The sequence below is a fragment of the Cadophora gregata genome (genome assembly GCF_030347475.1).
Source record: "Cadophora gregata isolate MNR1 chromosome Unknown scaffold_15, whole genome shotgun sequence".
In the NCBI taxonomy this organism is placed as follows: Eukaryota; Fungi; Ascomycota; class Leotiomycetes; order Helotiales; family Ploettnerulaceae; genus Cadophora; species Cadophora gregata.
In genome coordinates, this window is record NW_026695938.1 from 1,093,661 (window position 1) to 1,115,881 (window position 22,221).

A 22,221-nucleotide genomic window follows, 5' to 3' on the forward strand; every position below is an offset into this window, starting at 1 on the left:
TCTCTGCCTGTGCAGTGTGCAGTGTGCAGTGTGCACTCAACTCGACCACGCAGCAGCGGGATCGATTTTGTTCCTCGTGAATCATTGCAATAATGTAAATCTGAATTTACTTGTTGACCTGAAACTGCTGTAAAAATGTAGCGTGGGTAGGTTATCTTCCTGCCATGGCTCTCATGGAAAGCCTTCATTCTTCTGCATGCATGGACATGGACATGGACATGGCTCTGGCTCTGGCTTCTCGTCCTTCTTCCCCGTGAACATCCCTCTCACCGCTTTCCACCTCAGCACCTCAATTAATATCAATACTGTACTGTAATAATGAGTGGAGAGCTCCAGCGAAAATGGAAAAGAAAAAGAGTCGCCGAGTGGTGCTACCGTGCCTGCGTGCCATCCATGCCAGCGCAAGCATGCAGACACCAACACAACCTTGGCTCTTGGAACACCACGCCTGCACCCCCCACCAACACCAACACCAACACCAACATCACCATCATCAACACCAACACGCGCAAACTTGGGGGCGTCTGGTAAGGCAAGGGCAAGCTGCTCAGAGCCTCGTCTACTGTACATAAATTGCAATCTTCTCCCCTTCCCTTCTTGCTTGATATGCCTCTCAGACAGCGTCGTTATCAGTCACCACAATTGCAGTACTTCCCAGTACAGTGCCAATGTTCCTTCCGACTATGAGTCGCTCTTCTGGACGACAAAGAAAATACCGTACAGTACTGTACTGTCCGTCGTACTGACCATCGAAGGCATTAGGTAAGTGCTTGGGTCCCGTCGGCATCACGGCATCTACTCGTAGATTACATAGGTAGGTAGTGCATTCTACGAGGCAAGTCCAAGTCCTTACTGTTGCCGTTCTCTCGTTATTCCCGATGGCGCTGCAATACCCGTTTCGCGGGGTAGTGGCGGCGTAGAGCGTGAGAATGGAAAAATCTGGCTACCTTGCTCCACTTCGTCATCCATTAGCCTCTTGAGAGGATCCTCATCTCCTTCTCAAAATGTCCATCCTCTCCACTGTTGAGCGTATGAGCCTTTTCTCGATATACTTTGCGGCGACTGCTGCCGACGAATTCCTATTGCATGAAAGCCTTGGGACATGTATATATTTGCCTCTTCTTTCGACCCTCTTTCTATCCTTCCAGGGGTTTTATCTCCTTGAAATTTCTCTCCATATCTTTTGGTGGCAATGAGGCGGTCTAAAGATCTAGACGGTACTGATCTCGAACGGCAATTGGAGCATCCCAGAAACGAGGCTCTGTCGGAGAAGTCGATCATCGCCGACGACCCAGAAGACCGTAGAGGACCAGAGGCCCAGAAACCCGATGATATTCCTCCTGACGGCGGGTATGGATGGGTCGTTGTGGCATGCGTGTCACTTGTGAATGCGCATACTTGGGGGATTAACAGTGTGTGTCATCATGTACACTCCTGGCATCTGAATACTCACTAATATGTGACAGTCTTATGGTGTCTTTTTAGCCCACTATTTGGCACACAACACATTCCCAGGCGCATCGGCTCTCGAATATGCCTTCATTGGCGGGTTATCAATCTCAATGGCCTTGATCATCGCCCCTCTAGCAACTGTCTGTGTTGGACGATTCGGGACTCAATTCACCCTGAGCATTGGAATCTTCCTTGAGACCGCAGGTCTGCTAGGCGCGTCATGGGCTTGGGAAATTTGGCATCTCTTCCTCTCCCAAGGTCTTGCATTTGGTTTCGGAATGGGCTTCCTTTTCGTTGCAAGTGTAGGACTAATTCCCCAGTGGTTCAGCAAACATCGTTCATTCGCCAACAGTATTGCAGCAGCTGGTAGCGGCATTGGAGGCTTGATCTATTCCCTAGCTACGAATGCCATGATCCAATCCATCGGTCTAGGATGGGCGTTCCGTATCTTGGCGATCATCTCTTGCTTCTTTAACATTTTGTGCACGATCCTCATCAGAGATCGAAATAAGTTGGTTGGCTCAGTCCAAATGGCTTTCGATGTGAAATTATTCAAGCGAGTCGAATTTCTGCTCTTGCTTGGCTGGGGATTCTTCTCGATGCTAGGTTATATTGTGCTTCTTTTCTCGCTACCGAGTTACGCTCGAAGCGTTGGACTTACGGCCAGTCAGGGATCTGTCATAGGTGCATTGCTTAATCTTGGTCAAGGTAATCATCAATTTACATATGCTGCTTTGACAAGTAACTGACCATTATGCAGGCCTCGGACGACCCTTTGTTGGATACTTTAGCGATTCATTTGGCCGCATCAACATGGCAGGCACTTGTACTTTCCTAGCAGGCTTCTTCAGCCTCGTAATTTGGATATTCGCAACAAGCTATGGCGTTCTGATATTCTTCGCTATTATCGTAGGTACAGTTGCTGGAACGTGAGTTACTACTTCCATCGTCTTCTCTTCACTTCTGACCGGCTCTAGTTTTTGGACAACTATCGGCCCCGTCGGAGCAGAAGTCGTCGGAATTAAGATTCTCAATTCTGCTTTATCAATTGTTTGGCTAGTACTCGTCCTCCCCTGCACATTCTCCGAACCCATCGGTCTAGAACTGCGGCAAGACAGCGGTAACATTTACTTGCACGCACAATTGTTTACCGGTTTCATGTACATTGGAGCCGCGCTCTGTATGTGGTTCTTGAGAGCATGGAAGATCCAGGAGTTGAGCAGGTTGAGGGAAAGTAAAGAACAGAGTGAACCAGCAACTAGAGATGACGATACTGTCGTCCGGCCTGCTCTCTCGAGGCATGCAAGCCGGATAAGCGTGAAGAATAGTGTCAAGGCCGCCAAAGGACTTTGGTCATGGCAACGTGTTTAGCGATGAACTTAAAACTTTCATACTTCACACACGCGAGGTCTTGTGTAAAAATACTCTCCAACCCTCTTACGTGAACGCTCTCGTCACAATTATCTCATTTCCACCACCCTGGGTTCTACCTCACGACCGTTCACTATGATCCATCTCACTATCAGAAATATGGGCCTATTCCTCCCACCTCCCACCCTTAAACTCCACATCACAATTCTTCGCAAAGACCGGCAGGCCTCCTGCTATAGAGACATATAGAGGATATTTCGCACTCTGAGCGTTGATGAGCTTCAGGAAAGTGGCTGCCCGAAGCGGGAAAAGGAGAGAAGAGAGGAGACTTCGTTGGCAAGATGCCTGGCAAGGAGAGGGGCGAAGGAGAAGGTCATGCTGCTATACCTGGAAGAACTTTCAAGGTTTTCACAGCGAGTGGAAAGGTATTACCTGAATGGACGAAAAGCCTGGGAGGAAAGCATCTGGATCATGTCAGACCACTATTGTCTCAAGCTTGAAGAAGCTTGAAGGAAGCCTAGTAGCTACTCACGATGCTGCACCACGTCTGTGATCCTGCGTCAGCCGTCTCGCTGAGATTTCCGGAAATGGATCATTCTCCTCCAAACATGATGTTCGTCAAGGCACTGCGCCCAACATTTTGGACGAGGAGATGAACGAGATGTGATCCTCGGGTTCAATAGACGGTGCTTGGAGGTAGATACTATTCAGACCTCTCATAATGAGATTGTGGGTAAGGGTCATTATGCCCGCCTCTGTACAGTAGAAATATTATACAGGCGTGAGAAGAATGGCACCGCACAGGAGCTTTTGCCCACTAAGAGAAAATTACGAACCTTTTAGAAATGGATGATATGGGTTCTACCCGTAGTATGTGTACAATGTACTGTCATCAAGGGAAGACTTATAGATGTCTTTGCAGCCTCAGCTGGGGTTGCAATCAAGTTGAAAGGCTGGATTTAAGGCGTCCTCGGGCTTTCAAGCTAGACGTTATAGCGAAGGGTGCCTAGCTATTGATCTGACGAAAGGAACTGCAGCCTTGGTAGTCTCGAAACTGGTTGGATAGAGGAGATAAGTATTACAGATATTTCTATCGTTTGAAGACCTGATCTGTAACGTACAGAGGAGAGCAAATAGAGAATGCAATGCGTTGATACACGTTTCTAGCTTTAGCAGGTTCCGACTATCAGCATCCACCTTAGATGGCCATGGCTTGCAACGAGTGTGGGTGGAGTATTTAAGCGCAAGTCTGGAGACACTCGAAACATGCTGCCTTGAACTTCAGATTCCATCCCGCCGAGAGTGTTATGGCGTTATTACAAAGTACGTTGGATCGTTCGTTGCCAGTCTCTGTGTCTGTTCTGGAAACCCATGGAGCATTGTTGGTTAGCTCGTGAGATTGGTGCGCGTGGATGAGAATGTGATTGCTTCATCGGAACGTTTTGGGTAATCTGGCAGGACGGCTTGACCTACTTTAGTACCTTCCAATGCCCAGCCTTCCTCCTCAAACGAGATAGCTAAAAAACACATGCTTTCATAGCGTTAATGCGAGGGAAGGATGAGACACATATAGTAAGAAGCAAGTACCTCCTCCAGATGAGTGAGAGATCGTTGTGGGTATAGAACCAAGCAGGTAGTGCTGCAGATTGCTCGCGGTCTGGAGCACACCCCTTTTTGTATTTTTGTTGGCGATATATACACAACCGCTCACACGAAAGGGCTAACTCAAATACAACATCTCATGTGTTACGCAGCTCTTGCTGGTGTCACAATGAATTTCATGAAAGACGGCAATTTTACCTGTAGAATAAGTTCCCCACATGATCATAATGATTTTGACATACTGCATTGTGCAGTCAGCGGGGGAAAAGGATCATGCCAGTGAAATACGCCTTGACTTGTTAACCATCCCAGCCCAGTACTTCAAGAAGTCATTCCAAACTCCGATCCCTGCCATGTAAATGTACCCTATGGAGAATCGTAGTTGCTCGCTAAAGCACATTGCTGTGCCGTTCATTAATGTTTGAGCGAAGCACTGTAAGGTTCTCCTAAAGCCATCAGTCAGTCTCAATCGTCACTAAGTCTCTTTCCAGATGCGGGACTTAACCTTCAAAGCATAGATGTGAGTATCACCCACTTCAGCTACCGCCCGCCCAAATTCCACTTATTGCGGTGTACTGTTGTAAAGAGGATCACCATATTTGTCTATCAGAATGATCAGTGACGTTCGGCTATTGAGAGGCAGCGCCCCTCGAACCCCCCTTTAGGACTTACTCTCCCAACCCCGATCCAACAAGTTTGACTCGGCCTTCTCATACTCCTCGTTGAACTTCTTTGTCATCCAACTCGAGCCTGGGGCGCCAAAATTGGCCTTGTTACTGCTGCTGCTGCTGCTACTCTCACCATTGACTCGACCTCCAGAAGTGTTGGCTTGGGTTGGGGTCGGTGGGACCTGGCTGGAGGAGCTGGCATGGCCAGTCTCGGGCGGGGAGTCGGGAGCCTCCATATCAATGTCTTCCAATTGGGAGTTTGAATGGGAGCTGGAGGCTTTGGTCTTTGTGGCTTCAGCGGATGTCGCGGTGGAGGGGTCCTGCTGCGAGGCTGGATAAGTGTCAGGTCGAACCGTGAAGAGGGGCAACAGATTGGGAGAAAAGAAGGCCTGGCTTTTGCTTTTGCTTTTGCTTTTGCTTTCGCTTTCGCTTTCGCTTACAGGACATTTCTTGAATTGAAGTTTGCGCTCACTGTCAGGTGGGGGTGGGTTGGGTCCCGAGGTCCTTGAGACAGATGACAACGATGGAGTTCAGGTTGGCCTTCAGGTTGGCCTTCAGGTTCAGGTTCACGTTCACGGAGGTCAGGTTGTTGGTTGCCTGCCTGGCGAGTTGTGGGAACAGCACCAGCAGAAAGCAGCAGTCGCAGCACCTGAGTACCTGAGCACCTGAGCAGCTCCCCGCCTCGGCTATTAGGTACACTATTGTAAAGTACCAGTCTGCCAGTATTACCTAGTACCTTTCGTACAACACTGTCTGTGCTGGCGACAGAGTTGAGTGAAGCGTTAAATGGGAACAGCACAGGCAGAGGCAGAGGCAGAGGCAGAGGCAGAGGCAGAGGCAGAGGCAGAGGCAGAGGCAGAGGCAGCCATCATGTGATTCGTACCTGGGTATTGGACAGTACCTAGGACACCTATCAAACATCATTACTACACCTACTAATAGAGTAGCAGCCTCTTTGCGCCGTCTAGGTATCTTCAGAGTTACTTACTCTACCCTACCAGCCTACCTACACAGGCTCAGGTTCCTTGGTCGAAGCTCTCTGGCGGCAGATCCCAGTCCAAGGCTCCAAGGCTCCAAGCTAGGCCAGATCAAGTCTGGTCGCAACGACCCCACGTTCTTCGCGCCAGGTACGCTAGTAAATTACGGTACTGTACGAGTACTGTACGCTCGGGTACCGTCCAGCCGTCCTCCCGTCATCCTTCAGTGCTACTCCCAAGTTAGAGTGCAGCACTTTTTTGGACACCCTCGCACTCACCCCTCCATCCTTCACAACGAAGTCGACCAGATCACAACACCACTCTCCCAAGATGAGCAAGAAAGCCGCCGTTCCTGACGCCTGGGACGACGACGATTGGAACACCAAAGCCGACCAAGAAGATGCTGCTGCTGCTGCAGCTGAGGCTGCCAATTCTGCGGACCACGTTAAGCTGACGAAGGCTCAGCGTCTTGCCCAACATGCCGAAGCAAACAAGAAGATCTGGCAAACTGCGTATGTCGACTTGGCAGTCCCATCGCTCGCTCTGCTAACAAGCCATTTGTAGTGAGGAACCTGAAGTGCCCTATTTCCTAGTTGCGCGCGAGGCCCAAGCCCCACCTCTCAAGCAAGAGTTCAAACCAGCACTGAGGGTCCTCAGCCGCAAGCCTACCCCCAGCATGGTTCAGAAGGTTGACCCAGTCACTGGTCTAGCCAAAATGACAATGGAAGACGACGAGGAGGAAGAGGTGAGGCAGGACCAGCCTACTCAAGAGGAATTGAAAGCACGAGCAGAGAAAGCCCGCCAGGAAAAGCAAAAGAAGTATGATGAAGCGCGTGCGAGGATATTTGTGACAGGTTCCGGGAGGTCAACGCCGGGGATTGTAACGTCACCGACTGAGGAGGCTAGATCTATTCGAGGGAAAGGTAGGGGACGAGGTAACGGTCGACAAGAGAACTCTCGACCACAGAGCCAGTCAGGATCTAAGGAACTGTTCGATCCTAATTCTGTTGCAAAATCAGGAACCCAGAAACGCAACGGAGAGACAAGACGATCAGGCACATCCACACCCAAGGACGAGGATCAAGTTATTCGAGCACCTCGCGGACCCGACAGTAGCGGTAGGGGGTTCGGGAACAGAGGAGGGAGAATGGGTTGAATTTTCTGCTCTAGATTTACCAACCGACCCCATCTTGACTAGCAGCCACTACCATCCACCGCCCATCTTACCGGCGATCTCTATGACTCTCTCGGCATCACCAACCTTCTTACCAACATCGCTTACTACCTCGCGATAGCTCGTATATACGAGCCTTCCCAAATCTAAACCTGTAGTGGCGGCCCAATAGGCCAGGGTATCTTTAATGTATGAAGGGGAGATTCCGTCCACCAAATCGTTACCAGAGACCGAGACGTTTCCGTCAGCACTGTCTTCTCCAGAGAAGTAGGCCTCATCTACCTGAGCCAGCCACTCTTTCTGCTCTTGCGGACCTGGCCTGACATGGCTAGCCTCTACACCAGAGAGAATAGGATCATCAACCTTGATCTGGCCTCCTCCGTTGGTACACCCTCCAGGGCAGGCCATAACCTCCACATATGAATATTCTGGACCAGTAGCCTTTCCAGCAGTCTTTCTGGCACTCCCGATAGGCTTTCCGCCTGGCATCCTAGAAGGTTTCACTGGTTTTAGCCGACGAACAAGATTCTGGATATTTCGGAACCCATAGTATCGAGCGGCTTTTAATAGAATCTCGCCCTCTGACGACGTGACCGAGTATTCAAGGACATCTGCGTTCCGCCCACGAGCTGTCTGAACAGTCGCGCCTGCGTGCTGGGATGCAAAATTATGAAGCACATAGTACAGGTTTCCTCCTGATGTGCCGGAAGCTGGAACGTTGTTCTTCCGTCGTTTAGTAGATGGAAAGAGGAAGGCGTCCAACTTCTGGTCTGGGAATGGTAACCGAGCTATTGGGGCTCGGGGCAACTTTGCAAAGTCCACTCGTCTCGACTCGGCCAACATAAGCAATTCCTTGCTCGTGATAACACTGTCGACATCTCTTACACCCCGAGCACCGGTGGGTCCCTCCCAAACCGCATCTGTGAGTTCTTCTCGACTAGCCTCCAACTTTTTGTCGAAGCATGGCATAATTGCAACATGCCATATCCTATCTGGCGAAATTCCAAGTTTCTGACACAATGTCGTCTTCAATAATGTTCCCATCAATGCTTGCGGCGATTTGAGGCGTGACAAATGTGGGAGAATGTGCGGGTGTGTCTTCTCGGCATAGCATATCCATCCAGGGCACGAGGAGGACAATATTGGCCTCTTTGGTTGCTTTGAAGCGCTTCCCTCCTCTGCCGCATTCGATTTCCCCTCGGCAGTGGCCATAGATTGCGTAACTTCATCAGCCCCAAGTACCAAACACGCCTCCCGAGCAACATTTGTATCAACAACCCACTGGAAACCATTTCTATAAACGGCCCTGCCCTTGATACCCCTTGGCCCACTCAATAATTGCTCGATCATGTACCCTGCCTCGCTCTCTGTGACTTTGAACGTCGCCGCAATGCTCGCTCTCGTCTGTGGACTCACACTCGCAACATATATCTTACCCCCCGTATCTAGATTCTCCACCCCGCTTCCATCTCTCCTAAGTCGTAATGCTGGTCCCGAATCGAGTTCTTGCAGCACTTCTGCGTGCGATTGTAGAGACACAAGCACAGCTTCCGCCGAAGTTACGCAGCCTGAGCAGGCGAGGCAGTCGGTTAGGGATATTTGAGCGGGTGGGAGGTCGGCGGGAGGGGCTTCGGTGTTGAATGATACTTCGTACTCGTTCTGATAAATTTGTTAGATAACTCGTGGTAGATGGATGAAAGGGCAGGGTGACTTGCGTTTTCGCTCTGTGGCTTGGCCGGGAGTGTCTCGACTGGCTTGATGCAAGCTACACCTGGAGATATGAAGTCATTCAAAGTATCCACAGACAGGATGGCCGACATAATTTGAGATGTGGCAAGCTGCGAGCACGTCGCGCCGCTAGTCTTGTAGATTTGTCGTTTTGGGATCGGACGAACGGCCTGCTCGTTGGCTTGCTGTTTTTCAGATGAGGTGATCCCTCGTAGATGGTGTTCGAACTGAGAAGAAAAGAGAAAGCCCAGCCCGGCCCGGCCAGCGTGGGTTTATTTCCTCGTTCTTGGAGTTGCGGGGACGTAAAATTGTTGACGGGGCGGAATTTAGGTAGGAGTAGCTCAAATATTCTTGGTAGGCCAATGCAGTTGGTTGGTAATGCGAGCCCGATTATCGGATCGGAAATGCTTCAACTTCTGGGGTATCTTAGGCCCGTGACCGTCTCCTTTTGTGGTGTACCCCGCCCTAAACTCTTTTGGGACCCTGCGAAAGCGTGAACAGAATCAGGATTGAGGTGGGAATAGGCATAGTAATAGGAATAGGAATAGAATCAGGAATAGGATCAGGCTCAGGCTCAGGCTCAGGCTCAGGCTCAGTGTTCCAGACATAACCCTATCTAGATGTGCATGTGGAGACATCAGATCTTATTTGATCTGATGAAGCACAATCAATCCTCTTGTCAGAATAGAGGGCACTGAACTACAACAGATTATTGCCCACAAGCTTACCTACGGAGTAGGTAGGTAGTTTTAGGATGAGCTTCAACAGCAGGAGTCCAAGAGCCGAGAGGGGCCAGCTTTCCACTCACTCACTCACTCACTCTACAGCACCTTGTACATTTGCCTCTTACCATTGTCATGCGCGGACTTGATGCTCCAGTGCTCTCTCGCTACCTTAGCCTGAGCTTACCTACTTCGTACAGCGTACAGTACGTACCGAGAGTCCCTTATGTCGGCTGGGCGATGACGTAGCTCCTCCTCGCTCAGCGCTCATGCTGTCATGTCATGTCACTTTACTTCACAGCACTAAACAAAAGAAAACAAAACAAAACAAAATAACCTACTCGTAACAAAACAACAACAAAAAACAGCAAAATAGAGCAGAGTCCTATCTTCGTACCATCTTCATTCCGACCCGAATCCTCATCTGTCCCTTATTTTCACATCACACTGAAAAGTCACAGTATGGACGTGAGTATCTTTCCAGCTACCAGGTGTGGTAGGTACGAGGAATCAGTCGAGATCTAATTCTCGCAGGTCTTCTACACTTACTCTTACGGATCTGCCTCTTGGTTGGCTCTCCAAGCTGCTCCATTGATTGTATCTCCTACAATAATTATCACTCTACTCTCTCCTGATGTCAGAGAAGCTACTCGTATGCCAAAGCTTTCCTCTCTCAAGTTCTCCAGCTTACAGATGCCAGCTCTCGAGCAATACTTCTCCCGCTGCTTGGGACTGACGCTGTTAACCCTCGGGATCATGATCGTGCTCCTAACAGGCTCAGTCCCCCTTACCTCTTCGATCTCCGATAGTGAGTCCCAAGCCTAAGGCTGTCTCCTTGAGTGAGCTGTCCTGACTATCCCAGCCACAAATGCCGCTGTCACAACCGATGCTTCAGACCCAAAAGCACCATACGCGGTACCAGTTTTGACAATAAGCTTTGTGTACCACTCTGCCATGGCATTCTACTGCTATGCCCGCTACACTGGCTCGGGCCAGACACCCTTCGTCCTGGGAGCGATTGGTTCAGGTGCCCTGGCTTCCGTCGGATTGTGGTGTATTCTGTTTGCCTCGACGTCTGGGAGGATCAGCAGGAAGACGGGTGCGGATAAGAGGACCAGTGGGTTTCCATTTGCATCGAAGGAGTCTGCGTCTGCCAAGAAGAGACAGATGGGAAAGGCGATTTAGAGGAATGGACCGATAAGTTGACAACAAATACGATTAGTGCTTTTTACGGGTTTTGGAACTAGGAAAATAAAAAAAGGTCGGCATAAAATCGGGAATCGTGGTTCTTGAGGCATCCGGGGGGTATCTTCCCCAGATGAAAACATCGAAGGCGAGTTATCTCGGTGAGTTGCTGAGCTTCGTTCTTCCATCTTGTCATGTAAGGTGGTTTGCATTACAGGAACGAGCCGATATGTACCCAAGCTTTACTATGCCTGCGCTAAAGCTGTCAAGCATCGACTAAAAGAGGAAACATGGAAGGGTACCAATGATTTTTCTCCGCGACCAAGAGCTTAGAGGAGACCAAGCTGGGTGATGTTACTACCATACAAGATGCAATATGCACGTCTGTTCTTGTGAAGATATATACAAGGAGCCTGTACGCTTCTGAGTCTCGTCGTCATAGCTTCTGATGGTAACCCCGCCTTTCCAGGCCCGCAAGTGGGGGATCGGATTGAAAAGCTGTGGCGCGTCGGAGACAGCCTTAAGTCCTTGAAGAAGCTTGACATATAAACTCCTAGGAAACCTCTCTAAACCTCACCTCATAATTTGCTTAAGCCCTTTTATTTCATTCAACTGACGAGCCTCATTGACAATATGCCTCAAATTGTTGGGAAGGAAATCGGCCCCATCGGCTTTGGCCTCATGGGTAAGTCCAATTGCGGTCTCTCACTTGCAATGCCATCAGTCATGGATTTAACTTACCGATTAGGAATGACATGGCGCAAACAACCTCAATCTGAGGAGCAATCATTTAAAGCGCTGCGAGCCTCTCTTGAAGCCGGTGCAAATTTTTGGAACGCCGGGGAATTCTACGGCACTCCAGACTTCAACTCTCTCACTCTTTTGAATAAGTACTTTACCAAGTATCCTGAGGATGCTGAGAAAGTGGTTCTCAGCATCAAGGGAGGGCTAGTAAATATGAAACCTGATGGTTCCCCGGAAGGTATCAAGACATCCGTGGAGAACTGTCTGATATTACTGGATGGCAAGAAGAGTATTGATATCTTCGAGTGCGCAAGAGTGGATAAGAACACTCCGATTGAGACTACGATGAAGGCACTTGAAGAGTTTGTGAAAGCGGGCAAGATTGGAGGCATTGCATTATCTGAAGTATCTGCTGCTTCGGTACGAAGGGCTGCGGAGGTTACGAAGATTGTGGCTGTTGAGGTGGAGCTTTCATTATGGTCTACGGATATTCTTAGCAACGGCGTGGCAGCCGCTTGCGCGGAGCACAACATTCCTGTAATTGCGTATGTTCTTCGTACCTGTCTAATTCTCCAGCACTGACTGAAGAATAGGTACTCGCCAATTGGTAGAGGGATGTTGACAGGGCAGATCAAGAGCCCTGACGACATTCCAGAGGGCGATATGCGGAAAACCATGCCTCGATTCTTGCCAGAGAATTTCAGCAAGAATTTAGATCTAGTTAAAGAGCTGGAGAGTCTTGCAAAGCAGAAAGGCTGTACACCGGCTCAGCTGGCCCTTGCTTGTAAGTGTTGGCAAGCCCACAATGTCTACTCAACGTTTCAAGATCTTCTTCGGGCATGGAAATTCAGGATATCTTGAACGTTTGCTTATCCGTTGCATAGGGACTCGCTCCATCTCGAAGAAGAACGGAAATCCTGAGGTCATACCTATACCTGGCGCAACAACTGTAGAGCGCATCTTTGAAAACTCGAAGGATATCACCTTGACCAGTGACGAGTTAAAGGCTATTGAGTCGGTACTGTCAAGCTTTTCAGTCGCCGGGCAGAGATATGACTCGCATGGTATGGCTCATGTTGAGGGCTAGACTGTTAATCTCGAGCCAACATTAGCGTTTGCAGTGATATTGTGGATTGAAAATATCTTTGAAAATGTTTGTGTGCTCAGAAACTGTGTATGTGTTGGTCTTTCGGCATACTCCAGACCGAAATCTGGAGATTACGAATTGCAGAACAGCTGTCATCATAGCAGATGAGGCAATAGATGTCGGACAGTAGATGAAGACTTACGAGTTGATTGCTTGAAAGTGTCTTAACAAAGCTGAAATTTATGATGTTCTGAAGCACTGTTGTAATTTTCTTTTAATTTATGGTACCGGAGCGAGTTAATCCGCCCCGAGATGCTACGGTGCAGCTACTGTATCTCCCCAGAGTGCACCGTCACCGTCACGCACTTGTGCTAGAAACAGCTACATTTATAAAAGTGAATTGGAGTACCGCGGCCATGGATGACGATGATTCCCCTCCGGGTTCTCCTCTCTCGTCCATCGAGTCAGTCAAGTTCGACTACGACAACGACTCCGAAGATCCAGAGCAAGGGTCGGCTCCGATAATACCTCTCGAGCAGCAACAGAAGATCGAAGAGACTCTGGACGCATCATACAAAGCAGCACTACCTAAATTTGACGACGCTATGTCCATCTCTTCAGACAGCGAGGGAGAGGTACCACTCTCTCCAGCAAGCCGCTTGGACGACGACGACGTTCATGAACAAGTTACTGTCTGCAGGTGGTCGCATTGCAAAGCGGGGGACCAAAGCAACATGGACCAGCTCGTGGAGCATATTCACAACGAGCATATTGAGTCGCGTGGGAAAAAGTATACCTGCGAATGGTCTGATTGTTCGCGGAAAGGGCTACCACATGCCAGCGCATATGCCCTTAAGGCACACATGAGGAGCCACACGAGGGAAAAGCCGTTTTACTGTACACTTCCTGGTATGTATTTTGTTGAGGATTTGAGATGGCTGCTAATTGCCATAGAATGCGATCGAGCCTTCACACGTTCAGACGCGCTGGCCAAGCACCACCGAACAGTTCACGAGACTGAAGCATTGCGCCCGTCAGATCCGATCCCCAAATCAATGTCGGCGGCACACAAGAACCAGCGTTTGAAGCTCAACGTCAAGGAAACGCAACCAGAAGGGCAGCTTCCGGGACCACCACATGCGAATGGTACCACAAACGGCCATGGCCCACTTGGCCTACCAGGATGGACTTCCGCATATCCCGTCGAGCTTGGATTTACAGCCGACGAAGAAGCAAGGGGTCCCAAAGAGCTATTCTACCTGTTAAAAAAAGAAATAGAATGGGCTCAAGAAGAAGGTGGGGCTCTGAAGAAGCAAGCAGAAGTGATGGAGGAGCTCCGAAAGAAGGAATGGCAGGAAAAGGAGATCTTGCTGGATCAATCACTTGCCACAGAGGTTGACTGGCATGAGAGACGAAGAATGGTCTTGGAGGGTGCTGTGAGCTTGCCAGCTTCGGGGGGAATCAATTTGGCGGCTCTTCCGGCTGGAAGCAATGCTGGGTCACCTCCAGGAAGGATAGCTCCCTCGTCGCCTAGTCCTATGATTCCTTCAATGGAGAAACCAAGGAATGCTGCTGAAGTACTGGCTGGCATGCGCCAGGATTAGAGCTCTTTTGGGACGGCCTGCACTTTGAACTTCCATCGGCTTGGGATGTGTTATGGGGAATGGGAACCGGTCTGTGGTCTGCAGAGGTTTGTTGACAAAGGCGTTTGCTAAGCGATGCACTACATTCGGTGCGGAGTCAACAGGAATGGCGCATCTGGAGTTACGGAAAGCTATATGCTATCTCTATTAGCTTATGGAGATATTTTGTCAAGGGAGATAAATCGAAATGATCTTGCTATATTCCCATTGCGAAAAGCGGCAGCGCAGCGTTCAAGACCACCAAATTTGCCAACTCCAGAAGCCAGATGACCAAAAACATGCGGAGATATTCTGTTCACAAACATACCACCTCCTTCCTATCAACAATCTGAACGTCAACCAGCTTTCCCTTTCCCTTACCAACCTCGTCTTTATCCTTACTGCTCATTTTATTCTCCAAGATGGCATTGTCCTCATCATCACTCTCGTCCTCCCAATTCTTTGTATCCCTCGCAGCAGCCCTCTCAACCAACGATGCACTACTAGATCTATCACTCGCTGTCTCGCCCGACTTGCCCATTGTAGCATGCTCTCGGCTGAATGTTCTCAACCTGGCGATGATTTGCTCTCCAAGCTCATCGCTCCTGAGACCTCTACCAGTACCCCTTTCACTACCACTCATCCTCTCGACCCTGTCACCTCTAAGCCTGTTACTCTGCCTTTCCGTTTCACCCACTCTCTCCCTACCAACATTACCAGGTCCATGCAATACTCCACAACAAGTTCCTCCATTCCCACCCAGACTCGTGCACCCCATCGACTCCACACTCCTCTTGACCTTACTTCGACCCAAGTTCGAGTTGGAAGTCACGACCTCGGCTGCGAAATACCCTGGATTCACGCGTCGGAACCAGACAGGCCAGTGGACGAGGCCTATTTCCTGGAGACCGGAAGTGCTCATTGGCATGCTGTGTCGGTATCGGCATTGCTGGCCCCATTTGCAGATGCCATGGCGGCACCAGTGACGGCAGAGTTGGTTTTGAGGCTGTTGTTTGGTGCTTGCGTTGGCAGTGGCAGAGCTAGATTCTACTCGGAATTGCGTTAGGTGCAATTGCGCTGCTTTGTCAGTTGTTGGAGGAGTAGTGATTGGTGTTGTGCTTGAGTGGTCATGAGCGATCGTTCGTTCCGAACCCAGGGTCTCAGTCATTGGTTTACTGTACCGCAGTTAGATTTCGCTGCTACGGATCTTGGATGTAGTTCGGTCGCCACTCACTTGACCTTCTCAGCACCTCTCACAACTCTACCCTTTCCATCCACCGACAATATCTGATAGAACGCACCACTACGTCGTTGCAAGCCCAGATTTAACATGCCTATCGTTTCCTTCAAGTCCAAGGAGCGAGGAACTCCGACGAGGTCTGTCCCGGGAGGAGCTCGTCTACCGCGATCAGAGGGACGACTTCACCTGTTGGCGGACGAGAAAGTAAGCTGGCCAAGGTTTGCCTTTATGGCTTGCAGGAACAGCGTGGGGATGCATTGTCGTTCGACTGAGGAAGGAGCGGAGACTTAGGGACTTCTATTCATGAGAGACTTATGCTCCGTTCTGCCAGAGGATGAGTACGATGCTGAAGAACGAGATTTGTAGAAGTGAACGCATTTTTGTATTTATAGATAGATATCCAGGATTGTTATGACTTGATTCGTTTGTGGACCTGGAGGCTAACTACTCGGTGCTCGCGATTGTGAGCCAAGAGGCAAACTCGCTTCCGGGCCTGCTGTATTTATACGCACGCAAATACGTTCTGATTGACCTGTCTCACTTGTAGAGCATGCATTTATCACCGATTTCAAACAAAGAACAACGGGTATCCCGGGGAGTCAAAGTCGCACAAGGGTATCATTCATCTCACCTTAACTCTATCCTCACAGTGGCTTCTAGACCATCCACCCAATTTCCCACTTGTCTCGTACCATCTTCAATCTCCACCTCTCTTTTCATCCACTTCCCCTTTTCTCTCTTCGCAACAATTTCTTCATCAAGCATCCCCTCGTCCTCATAATCTTCCTCATACTCCTCATACTCAGCCACAGGGTCCCATTCTTCCGTTTCCCAAATCAAACGCAGGGACATTGGCCGAATGATGAACATCTTGCCCACAAGCCCCTTCACTCGATAGACATCAAACGACATGGGAAGCTCCCTCTGCAATCTGATCTCGTCCGTCTGGCCTGGCCGGCTGTTCGGTGGCATATAGAATTTGAATCTGATCAAACGAGCTTCTAAAAGATTGGGATTGATGATTCCTTCTTCCTTGCGGATGATTGTAAGTGCACCATGCTTCTCACAAAGCTCGGCATAACGAGGATGACGGGAGATCACCTCTGTTTCTTTATTTTCTGGTGCTTCGGATACCTCTTTAGTGATCTGGGAGAGGTAGAACATCTCTGAATTGGTGCGGTCTGCTGGGGTGATCTTGCTGAAATTCAATGTGTCTAGTCCTCCGATTCGTGCCAGCGTAAACATGTACGAATCGTCCATACTCGAGAACGATCCCGCATCTTTGCTAATTTTGTAGATTGGATTATGGGCGAATCGAAGAGATGTCATGCCAGGGAAGACATGGTCCAAGTCATTGACAAACTTCCAATCAGATACCGCATTGTAGGACAGATCAACATGTCTCAACTGTTTGCCGAACGAAGGTAGCTTTGGAAGCTCGTATGGCTCTTCGTCGATTTTAGAGATTTCATTCCCCTTCAACCGCAGGACCTCAAGAGAGTTCAACTTTCTTAGGACAATAACATCTGTGATACTTTGAAATGAGTTGTACTCCAAAGTTAATGATAGCAGGCCCTCGGCTTGCAGAGGATGCCTGAGCCTTGTGAATCCATTCATGGAGGTCGCAAGTCTCGTGAGTTGCTGAAATTGGGTAACAATATCAACAATCCAGGCCCAATCAAGTAGCATCTCATCCATAGTGAGATCTGTGACATTTGAGAACGTAGAGACATAAGGGTTGTCCATAGCTAGACGAGAGTCCTCGAGGACATCTTGAAATCGGTTTCCACTGTGTCATTTAGTATCGGATTATTGCCTTGTACCAAGATGAAACATACCTAATTCTCAGAGTCTTCAAATTGTGAAGCTCAGAGCATATTTTTGCTACTTCCGAGAGCTTGGTAAAAAGGTTCCTACTTAGATCCAGCTCTTCGATTTTTGGACAGACAGTCTTGATCTCGAGAGATGAGTTCTCGGCACTGTTGACTCGTTGACCGTCGACCAAGACAATCTTCAATTCATGCAATCGAGCCTGCTGTGATCTAACCTTATCAAATCCGACTTCCTCTACAGTTTTCCCGGAGATAACGATTTCATCTGAATCATCCGTCGTGCGTGGTGTACCGTATTTCTCCCGGACAGCATTAACGAAGGATCGCTCTGAATCAGCAGTGCGGGAAGAGGAGAGAATGAATGATGCAGCGGTGGGCGAAGGGTTTAAGCCTACAGTGATGCTTAGAAATGATGTTTTCAAGAAGACGCAGTTTGATGTGACTTTAAATAACGTACATGTGAAATATCTTTTTCCCTGGTGAACGCCGTCGTGTTTGCCTTTCAAATCATCCCACTCGACTCCGAGATACTCTTTATCTGATTTGGTACCATCCACCGTCCCGATATAGCGGATGGTACACAATCGGCCTTTGAATGACACTCGTCTACCTGTTTGATGTCAGGGTCTGAGCTGGTCTTGGACGCGTCCTCAAGAGTGAATGTGCAGATGACTGTCAATATCTTTCTCGATTTCAGTATCGTATATAATCTTCTTACCTACATAATACACAGACGACATCTCTGAGGAAAGGTAAGTAGGTAGGGTCCAAGCGATGCTGATGTGGTTGTCTGACAGAGGGCGGCAGAATTGCAGCCTTGGGAAAAGGCTGAGACTCGGCTGGCAGCCGAGCTCACTTTTTCCAGGCTTCCTTGAACCTCAATCCAGCGAACCTCTCCACGAAAACACTTCAAGCCATCAAACCCTACAACGATGGATTACCAGAACCGCGCAGGTTCGAAGTTCGGTGGCGGAGGTGTCGCCTCAACTTCAGCAACCAATGCCGATCGCCGCGAGCGTTTGCGCAAACTCGCCTTGGAGACCATCGACCTCGACAAAGACCCCTACTTCTTCAAGAATCACGTCGGATCCTTTGAGTGCCGACTTTGTTTGACAGTTCACCAAAATGACGGTTCCTACCTCGCCCACACGCAAGGCCGCAAACATCAAACTAACCTGGCGCGCCGTGCAGCGAAGGAGCAGAAGGAGGGCCGGCCAGGCTTGGATCCTGTTACAGGCATGCCAATTGGAATGGTGGGTGCGCAGGTTGCGGTCAAGAGGAACGTGGTGAAAATTGGAAGACCAGGATACAAGATCACAAAGACGAGGGATCCGGTTACGAGACAGCAGGGCTTGGTATTCCAACTGCAGTATCCTGAGATTGCGCCTGATGTTACACCGAAGGTCAGATTCATGAGTGCTTTTGAGCAGAAGATTGATGATCCTCCCGACAAGAACTTTCAGTACATGTTGGTAGCTGCGGAGCCGTATGAGACGTGTGGCTTCAAGCTACAGGCGCGGGAGGTGGACCGTACCAATGATCGATACTATACGTGGTGGGATCCGGATTTGAAGGAGTTCTGGGTACAGGTCATGTTCAAGACAGAGAGAGAGGAGCGATACAGTGGTGTTCCTGGTTTGGCTCCGTCGGGACTTTCAAGACGATGAAGGCTGTTCTCATTGCATGGAGTTCAGGGGTTACTGGATGGAAGATTTATATCACAGAAGAACTTTGAGATTGCTGGATTGTTTGGTTACTCAATGAATTGAGGTGGGGCTCTGCTACTTATCGCGCATTTCAATTCTAGACCTGCGCCGTAAAATGCGAATCAAGCTCTTTGAGGAATCATGTAAGAAAATGCCCATGCGTGCAAAGTGCAGTATGTATGCATATGATCACCCATCGTGTCAAGTCTCGATAGTCAATGGCTCACCAACCTGACTCGGCCTGACTGGAGAAAGGCGATTTACTCAAAGGTTGTCCGAGAAAGCTCCTTTGGTCGGGACGACAGTAAAGTGAATTGCGCAGAGTTATACGCCAATGAGCCTAGCCCAGAGTGCCGATCAGAAGATAGGATAGATGGATGTACATGCCCGGGTATTGTTGCTAATGACTCTGAAACCAAGAATAGACTTAACGGCTGTTCTTGTTGAAATCGTCAAACCTCTTGAAGGTGTAACCGATGAACGGTAAGCTCATCTCAGGCTGCTCAATGCGCGGTCCGTTGGCAGCAGCTTGGGCCTTTAGGTGCGTAGCGTTGTCGGTTTGGTCAATCTCATCAGTCGGGAAGTAAGTGGTATCGACGTTTGAAGCGAGCTTGGGTTCGAATGGTGCACGAATACGACGGAGACTGTCGAAATCAACACCACGGAAGAACTTGTGAGATTTGATTTCGTCGGCTCCTCCTCGGCCCAAACGATTCTCAGTGTTGCACACAAGACTAGATGGGTTAGTTGAAGCTGACGTTTATGACGATTTTAACATACCTTCGGATCAAGTTTTCAGCTTCAGGGCCCAGTTGAACATCTTCCGGGAAGTAGAGTGATTGGCGCCAATTTACGATCTTTCGGTAGGTATCGTGTGCATCCTCAGCACAGAAAGGAGGCCATCCAATTTGACATTCGAACATGATTGTACCCAAACTCCACCAATCACAGTCCTGGGCATAGCCGTGGCCACCAAAAATTTCTGGAGCAATGTAATCAGGAGTACCGACGGTTGAGTATGCCATGACTCTCCGAGACTTTCTCCAGTCGTTGATCACACCGCGGTTGCTGACTGTCAGATTGATTTGATCCAGGTTGACCGAGTTTCTGTTTGCTGGTCTGTTGGACTTCCCTTGAAGAAGTTGTTGGTAGTATGAGTTGTCATGTAGCTTGTGGAAACCAGTTGACAACCCAAAATCGGTCAGCTTCACATGTCCTCCACGATCAAGCAAGATATTGTCGGGCTTGATATCACTATCAACAAGTTAGCCTTGCTTGCCCTCCGCAAAGTTGACAATTGACGAAGTCTTGCTCATGATAAGCTCCACCTACCGATGAATAAAGCCATATTTGTGAACCGCTTCGATCGCCAGGACAATCTCAGCAATATAGAATCGAGTGATATCTTCAGAAAAGATCTCGTACTTGATCAACATTGTCATCAAATCGCCTCCAGGCAAGAACTCCATCAACATATAGAGGAAGTCGTAGTCCTGAAAAGTGGTGTAGAGCTTCACAACCCAGGGACTGTCGGATTCAGCAAGGATATCTCTCTCTGCACGAACGTGGGCCAGCTGATCCTTCTTGAACATTTCACTCTTGATGAGCGACTTCATAGCATAGACCTTGCCATCCTGCTTCTTCTGGACGAGCTTCACTTCCCCAAAGGCACCCTTTCCGATGATCTTCAGAGTCTGGTAGTTGTCTGGAGAATCTTTGGTTCGTAAAAATCGTAGATATTTGCCCTCCTGCTTGCCAGCATTTGACCAGGTCTGTTCTCGTCTTGACTGTGACTGGTTCGGATCTCCCAACCGTTGTTCCATCTCGCTTTGACTTCGGATGAATGTTAGCAATGTCACAAATGTGACAGATATTCAGTGCAAAAGCTCTGATTGTGGAATTTGCTTACCGAACATTACGATCCCGGGCTCTCTTGACGCTATCTTTGAAGAACGCCTCCGCAAGCGATGCACACTTCTTCTGATTTGTCTGTGCCAACGATCCATACCTGTCAGGGTTTCTCTCCGGAGCTGGCTGGAATTCTGGCCAGTTCTGCTGTGGAACAGAGGGCATAGGTGCGTTCAGATAACTGTTATAAGCAGGTTGCTGACCAGTTGCTCCAGCTGTTCGTGGCCGTTGTCCTGGGGAAGGTTGACGGTTGCCATATGGGGAGGCCCGTCCACCGAGGTTCTGGTGGGAGAATTGGTGAACCAGGCCATTCGTAGCATCGGCAACTGGAGCTGGGCGCTGTTGATAGGAAGCTTGAGGAGCTTGAGGGGCCTGTTGGTAGTTCGAAGACGAGCTCGAAGGGGGCTGCTGAGGATAGTTGGGAGGGTACGGATTGTTCATGAAGTATCCTGAGGGAGCAAAGCCTGTTCCGTATGACTGCTGTTGCTGAGACTGCGAAGGAGGAGCCTGAGCCTGACCTTGCTGGCCTGAAGGGGGAAAGATAGGGTTGGGGAAAGTTGAAGGGGTCGTGGGATATGCTCGGTCGGCGAAGGCAGATCGATCGTTGTTGAGGTTCAGGTAGAAACGGTTGTTATTATTATTGTTCTCCATGTTTTCGGGACGGCTTCAGTTCGGAGCAGTGGAGGTGTTTCGAAGAGCTGTCCTAAGGTTCAAGTGACCCTCCTTGTCGTGTGCGCTCAAGGTTGGCCTCGAACAATCCAAACTAACCTTCTCCACGGACACACCGCTTTGCCAACCAGCCTCGAGTAGATTCTGTTGTCCGGACTTCGAAGGTGCGTAGACAACGAGTCGTGCAGAGAAGAGAGGCGCCGTGCAGAAGTAGTTGCAAGGTCTGCTCTGTCTTGTGGTCGCAATCGCAGTGAGGAGATGTTGGCCGAAGGGGCAACTTGAGGCAGAACCCGCAATGTCGACCTTCACCGCAGCACTAGGTTACTTATACTTCGTTAGCGAGCCAGGGGTCAAGGACAGTAAATACTGGATTAGGCACGAAGACGAAGACAACGGCTTCAAGCAAGCGGGCTATTTGTTGCGTGCCTTTATTTGCGTCAACAGCATGCCTGTCACCAGAAAGTCCACCCAAAGGCCATGCACGTTGACTGCCGCACAGTCTACAATTAAAGGCTGAGGATATCTGCACTGCGT

The 22,221-nt window shown here is 49.3% G+C and overlaps 11 protein-coding genes across 11 annotated transcripts; 6 read left to right on the forward strand and 5 right to left on the reverse strand.

Annotated features, from left to right (window-relative positions):
• Window positions 1–1,192: 1,192 nt before the first annotated feature.
• ONS95_004971 (uncharacterized protein) lies at window positions 1,193–4,229 on the forward strand (the record flags this gene model as incomplete). The annotated part of the gene is made up of 4 exons (XM_058498359.1): window positions 1,193–1,414; window positions 1,467–2,160; window positions 2,213–2,381; window positions 2,430–4,229. 4 exons carry the CDS (start codon window positions 1,193–1,195, stop codon window positions 2,821–2,823), a joined length of 1,479 nt encoding a protein of 492 aa, XP_058351873.1. The 3' UTR covers window positions 2,824–4,229.
• ONS95_004972 (uncharacterized protein) lies at window positions 4,230–5,703 on the reverse strand. Its single transcript, XM_058498360.1, has 3 exons — window positions 5,098–5,703; window positions 4,931–5,028; window positions 4,230–4,871 (listed from the first exon to the last, which is right to left on the reverse strand). The coding sequence occupies exons 1-2, from the start codon at window positions 5,327–5,329 to the stop codon at window positions 4,988–4,990; spliced, it is 273 nt and encodes a 90-aa protein (XP_058351874.1). The 5' UTR covers window positions 5,330–5,703; the 3' UTR covers window positions 4,230–4,871; window positions 4,931–4,987.
• NAR1 (Cytosolic Fe-S cluster assembly factor nar1) lies at window positions 5,704–10,013 on the reverse strand. The gene is made up of 2 exons (XM_058498362.1): window positions 8,960–10,013; window positions 5,704–8,903 (listed from the first exon to the last, which is right to left on the reverse strand). The coding sequence occupies exons 1-2, from the start codon at window positions 9,062–9,064 to the stop codon at window positions 7,275–7,277; spliced, it is 1,734 nt and encodes a 577-aa protein (XP_058351875.1). The 5' UTR covers window positions 9,065–10,013; the 3' UTR covers window positions 5,704–7,274.
• On the forward strand, window positions 6,401–7,226 carry ONS95_004973 (uncharacterized protein; the record flags this gene model as incomplete). The annotated part of the gene is made up of 2 exons (XM_058498361.1): window positions 6,401–6,582; window positions 6,635–7,226. 2 exons carry the CDS (start codon window positions 6,401–6,403, stop codon window positions 7,224–7,226), a joined length of 774 nt encoding a protein of 257 aa, XP_058351876.1.
• Window positions 10,014–10,156: 143 nt separating the features above from the next.
• Window positions 10,157–10,879, forward strand: ONS95_004975 (uncharacterized protein; the record flags this gene model as incomplete). The annotated part of the gene is made up of 4 exons (XM_058498363.1): window positions 10,157–10,162; window positions 10,229–10,346; window positions 10,395–10,502; window positions 10,557–10,879. The coding sequence occupies 4 exons, from the start codon at window positions 10,157–10,159 to the stop codon at window positions 10,877–10,879; spliced, it is 555 nt and encodes a 184-aa protein (XP_058351877.1).
• Window positions 10,880–11,512: 633 nt separating this feature from the next.
• On the forward strand, window positions 11,513–12,710 carry PLR1 (Pyridoxine 4-dehydrogenase; the record flags this gene model as incomplete). Its single annotated transcript, XM_058498364.1, has 4 exons — window positions 11,513–11,564; window positions 11,628–12,168; window positions 12,217–12,407; window positions 12,508–12,710. The coding sequence occupies 4 exons, from the start codon at window positions 11,513–11,515 to the stop codon at window positions 12,708–12,710; spliced, it is 987 nt and encodes a 328-aa protein (XP_058351878.1).
• Window positions 12,711–13,061: 351 nt separating this feature from the next.
• On the forward strand, window positions 13,062–14,314 carry ONS95_004977 (uncharacterized protein; the record flags this gene model as incomplete). The annotated part of the gene is made up of 2 exons (XM_058498365.1): window positions 13,062–13,619; window positions 13,665–14,314. Exons 1-2 carry the CDS (start codon window positions 13,127–13,129, stop codon window positions 14,312–14,314), a joined length of 1,143 nt encoding a protein of 380 aa, XP_058351879.1. The 5' UTR covers window positions 13,062–13,126.
• A 334-nt stretch (window positions 14,315–14,648) lies between these two features.
• ONS95_004978 (uncharacterized protein) lies at window positions 14,649–15,664 on the reverse strand (the record flags this gene model as incomplete). The annotated part of the gene is made up of 2 exons (XM_058498366.1): window positions 14,649–15,507; window positions 15,567–15,664. The coding sequence occupies 2 exons, from the start codon at window positions 15,662–15,664 to the stop codon at window positions 14,649–14,651; spliced, it is 957 nt and encodes a 318-aa protein (XP_058351880.1).
• A 535-nt stretch (window positions 15,665–16,199) lies between these two features.
• Window positions 16,200–18,144, reverse strand: ONS95_004979 (uncharacterized protein; the record flags this gene model as incomplete). Its single annotated transcript, XM_058498367.1, has 4 exons — window positions 16,200–17,361; window positions 17,411–17,795; window positions 17,862–18,014; window positions 18,123–18,144. The coding sequence occupies 4 exons, from the start codon at window positions 18,142–18,144 to the stop codon at window positions 16,200–16,202; spliced, it is 1,722 nt and encodes a 573-aa protein (XP_058351881.1).
• A 192-nt stretch (window positions 18,145–18,336) lies between these two features.
• ONS95_004980 (uncharacterized protein) lies at window positions 18,337–19,071 on the forward strand (the record flags this gene model as incomplete). Its single annotated transcript, XM_058498368.1, has 1 exon — window positions 18,337–19,071. One exon carries the CDS (start codon window positions 18,337–18,339, stop codon window positions 19,069–19,071), a length of 735 nt encoding a protein of 244 aa, XP_058351882.1.
• A 466-nt stretch (window positions 19,072–19,537) lies between these two features.
• Window positions 19,538–21,669, reverse strand: CBK1 (Serine/threonine-protein kinase; the record flags this gene model as incomplete). Its single annotated transcript, XM_058498369.1, has 4 exons — window positions 19,538–19,844; window positions 19,891–20,364; window positions 20,443–20,943; window positions 21,020–21,669. The coding sequence occupies 4 exons, from the start codon at window positions 21,667–21,669 to the stop codon at window positions 19,538–19,540; spliced, it is 1,932 nt and encodes a 643-aa protein (XP_058351883.1).
• Between the last annotated feature and the right edge of the window lie 552 nt (window positions 21,670–22,221).

Coding starts and splice junctions, on each gene's coding strand:
- NAR1 (XM_058498362.1), bottom strand. CDS start 9,064: ATGTCGGCCATCCTGTCTGTGGATACTTTGAATGACTTCATATCTCCA. Junction 8,904..8,959: donor CCAAGCCACAGAGCGAAAAC/GCAAGTCACCCT, acceptor CAAATTTATCAG/AACGAGTACGAAGTATCATT.
- ONS95_004972 (XM_058498360.1), bottom strand. CDS start 5,329: ATGGAGGCTCCCGACTCCCCGCCCGAGACTGGCCATGCCAGCTCCTCC. Junction 5,029..5,097: donor GTTGGATCGGGGTTGGGAGA/GTAAGTCCTAAA, acceptor TCATTCTGATAG/ACAAATATGGTGATCCTCTT.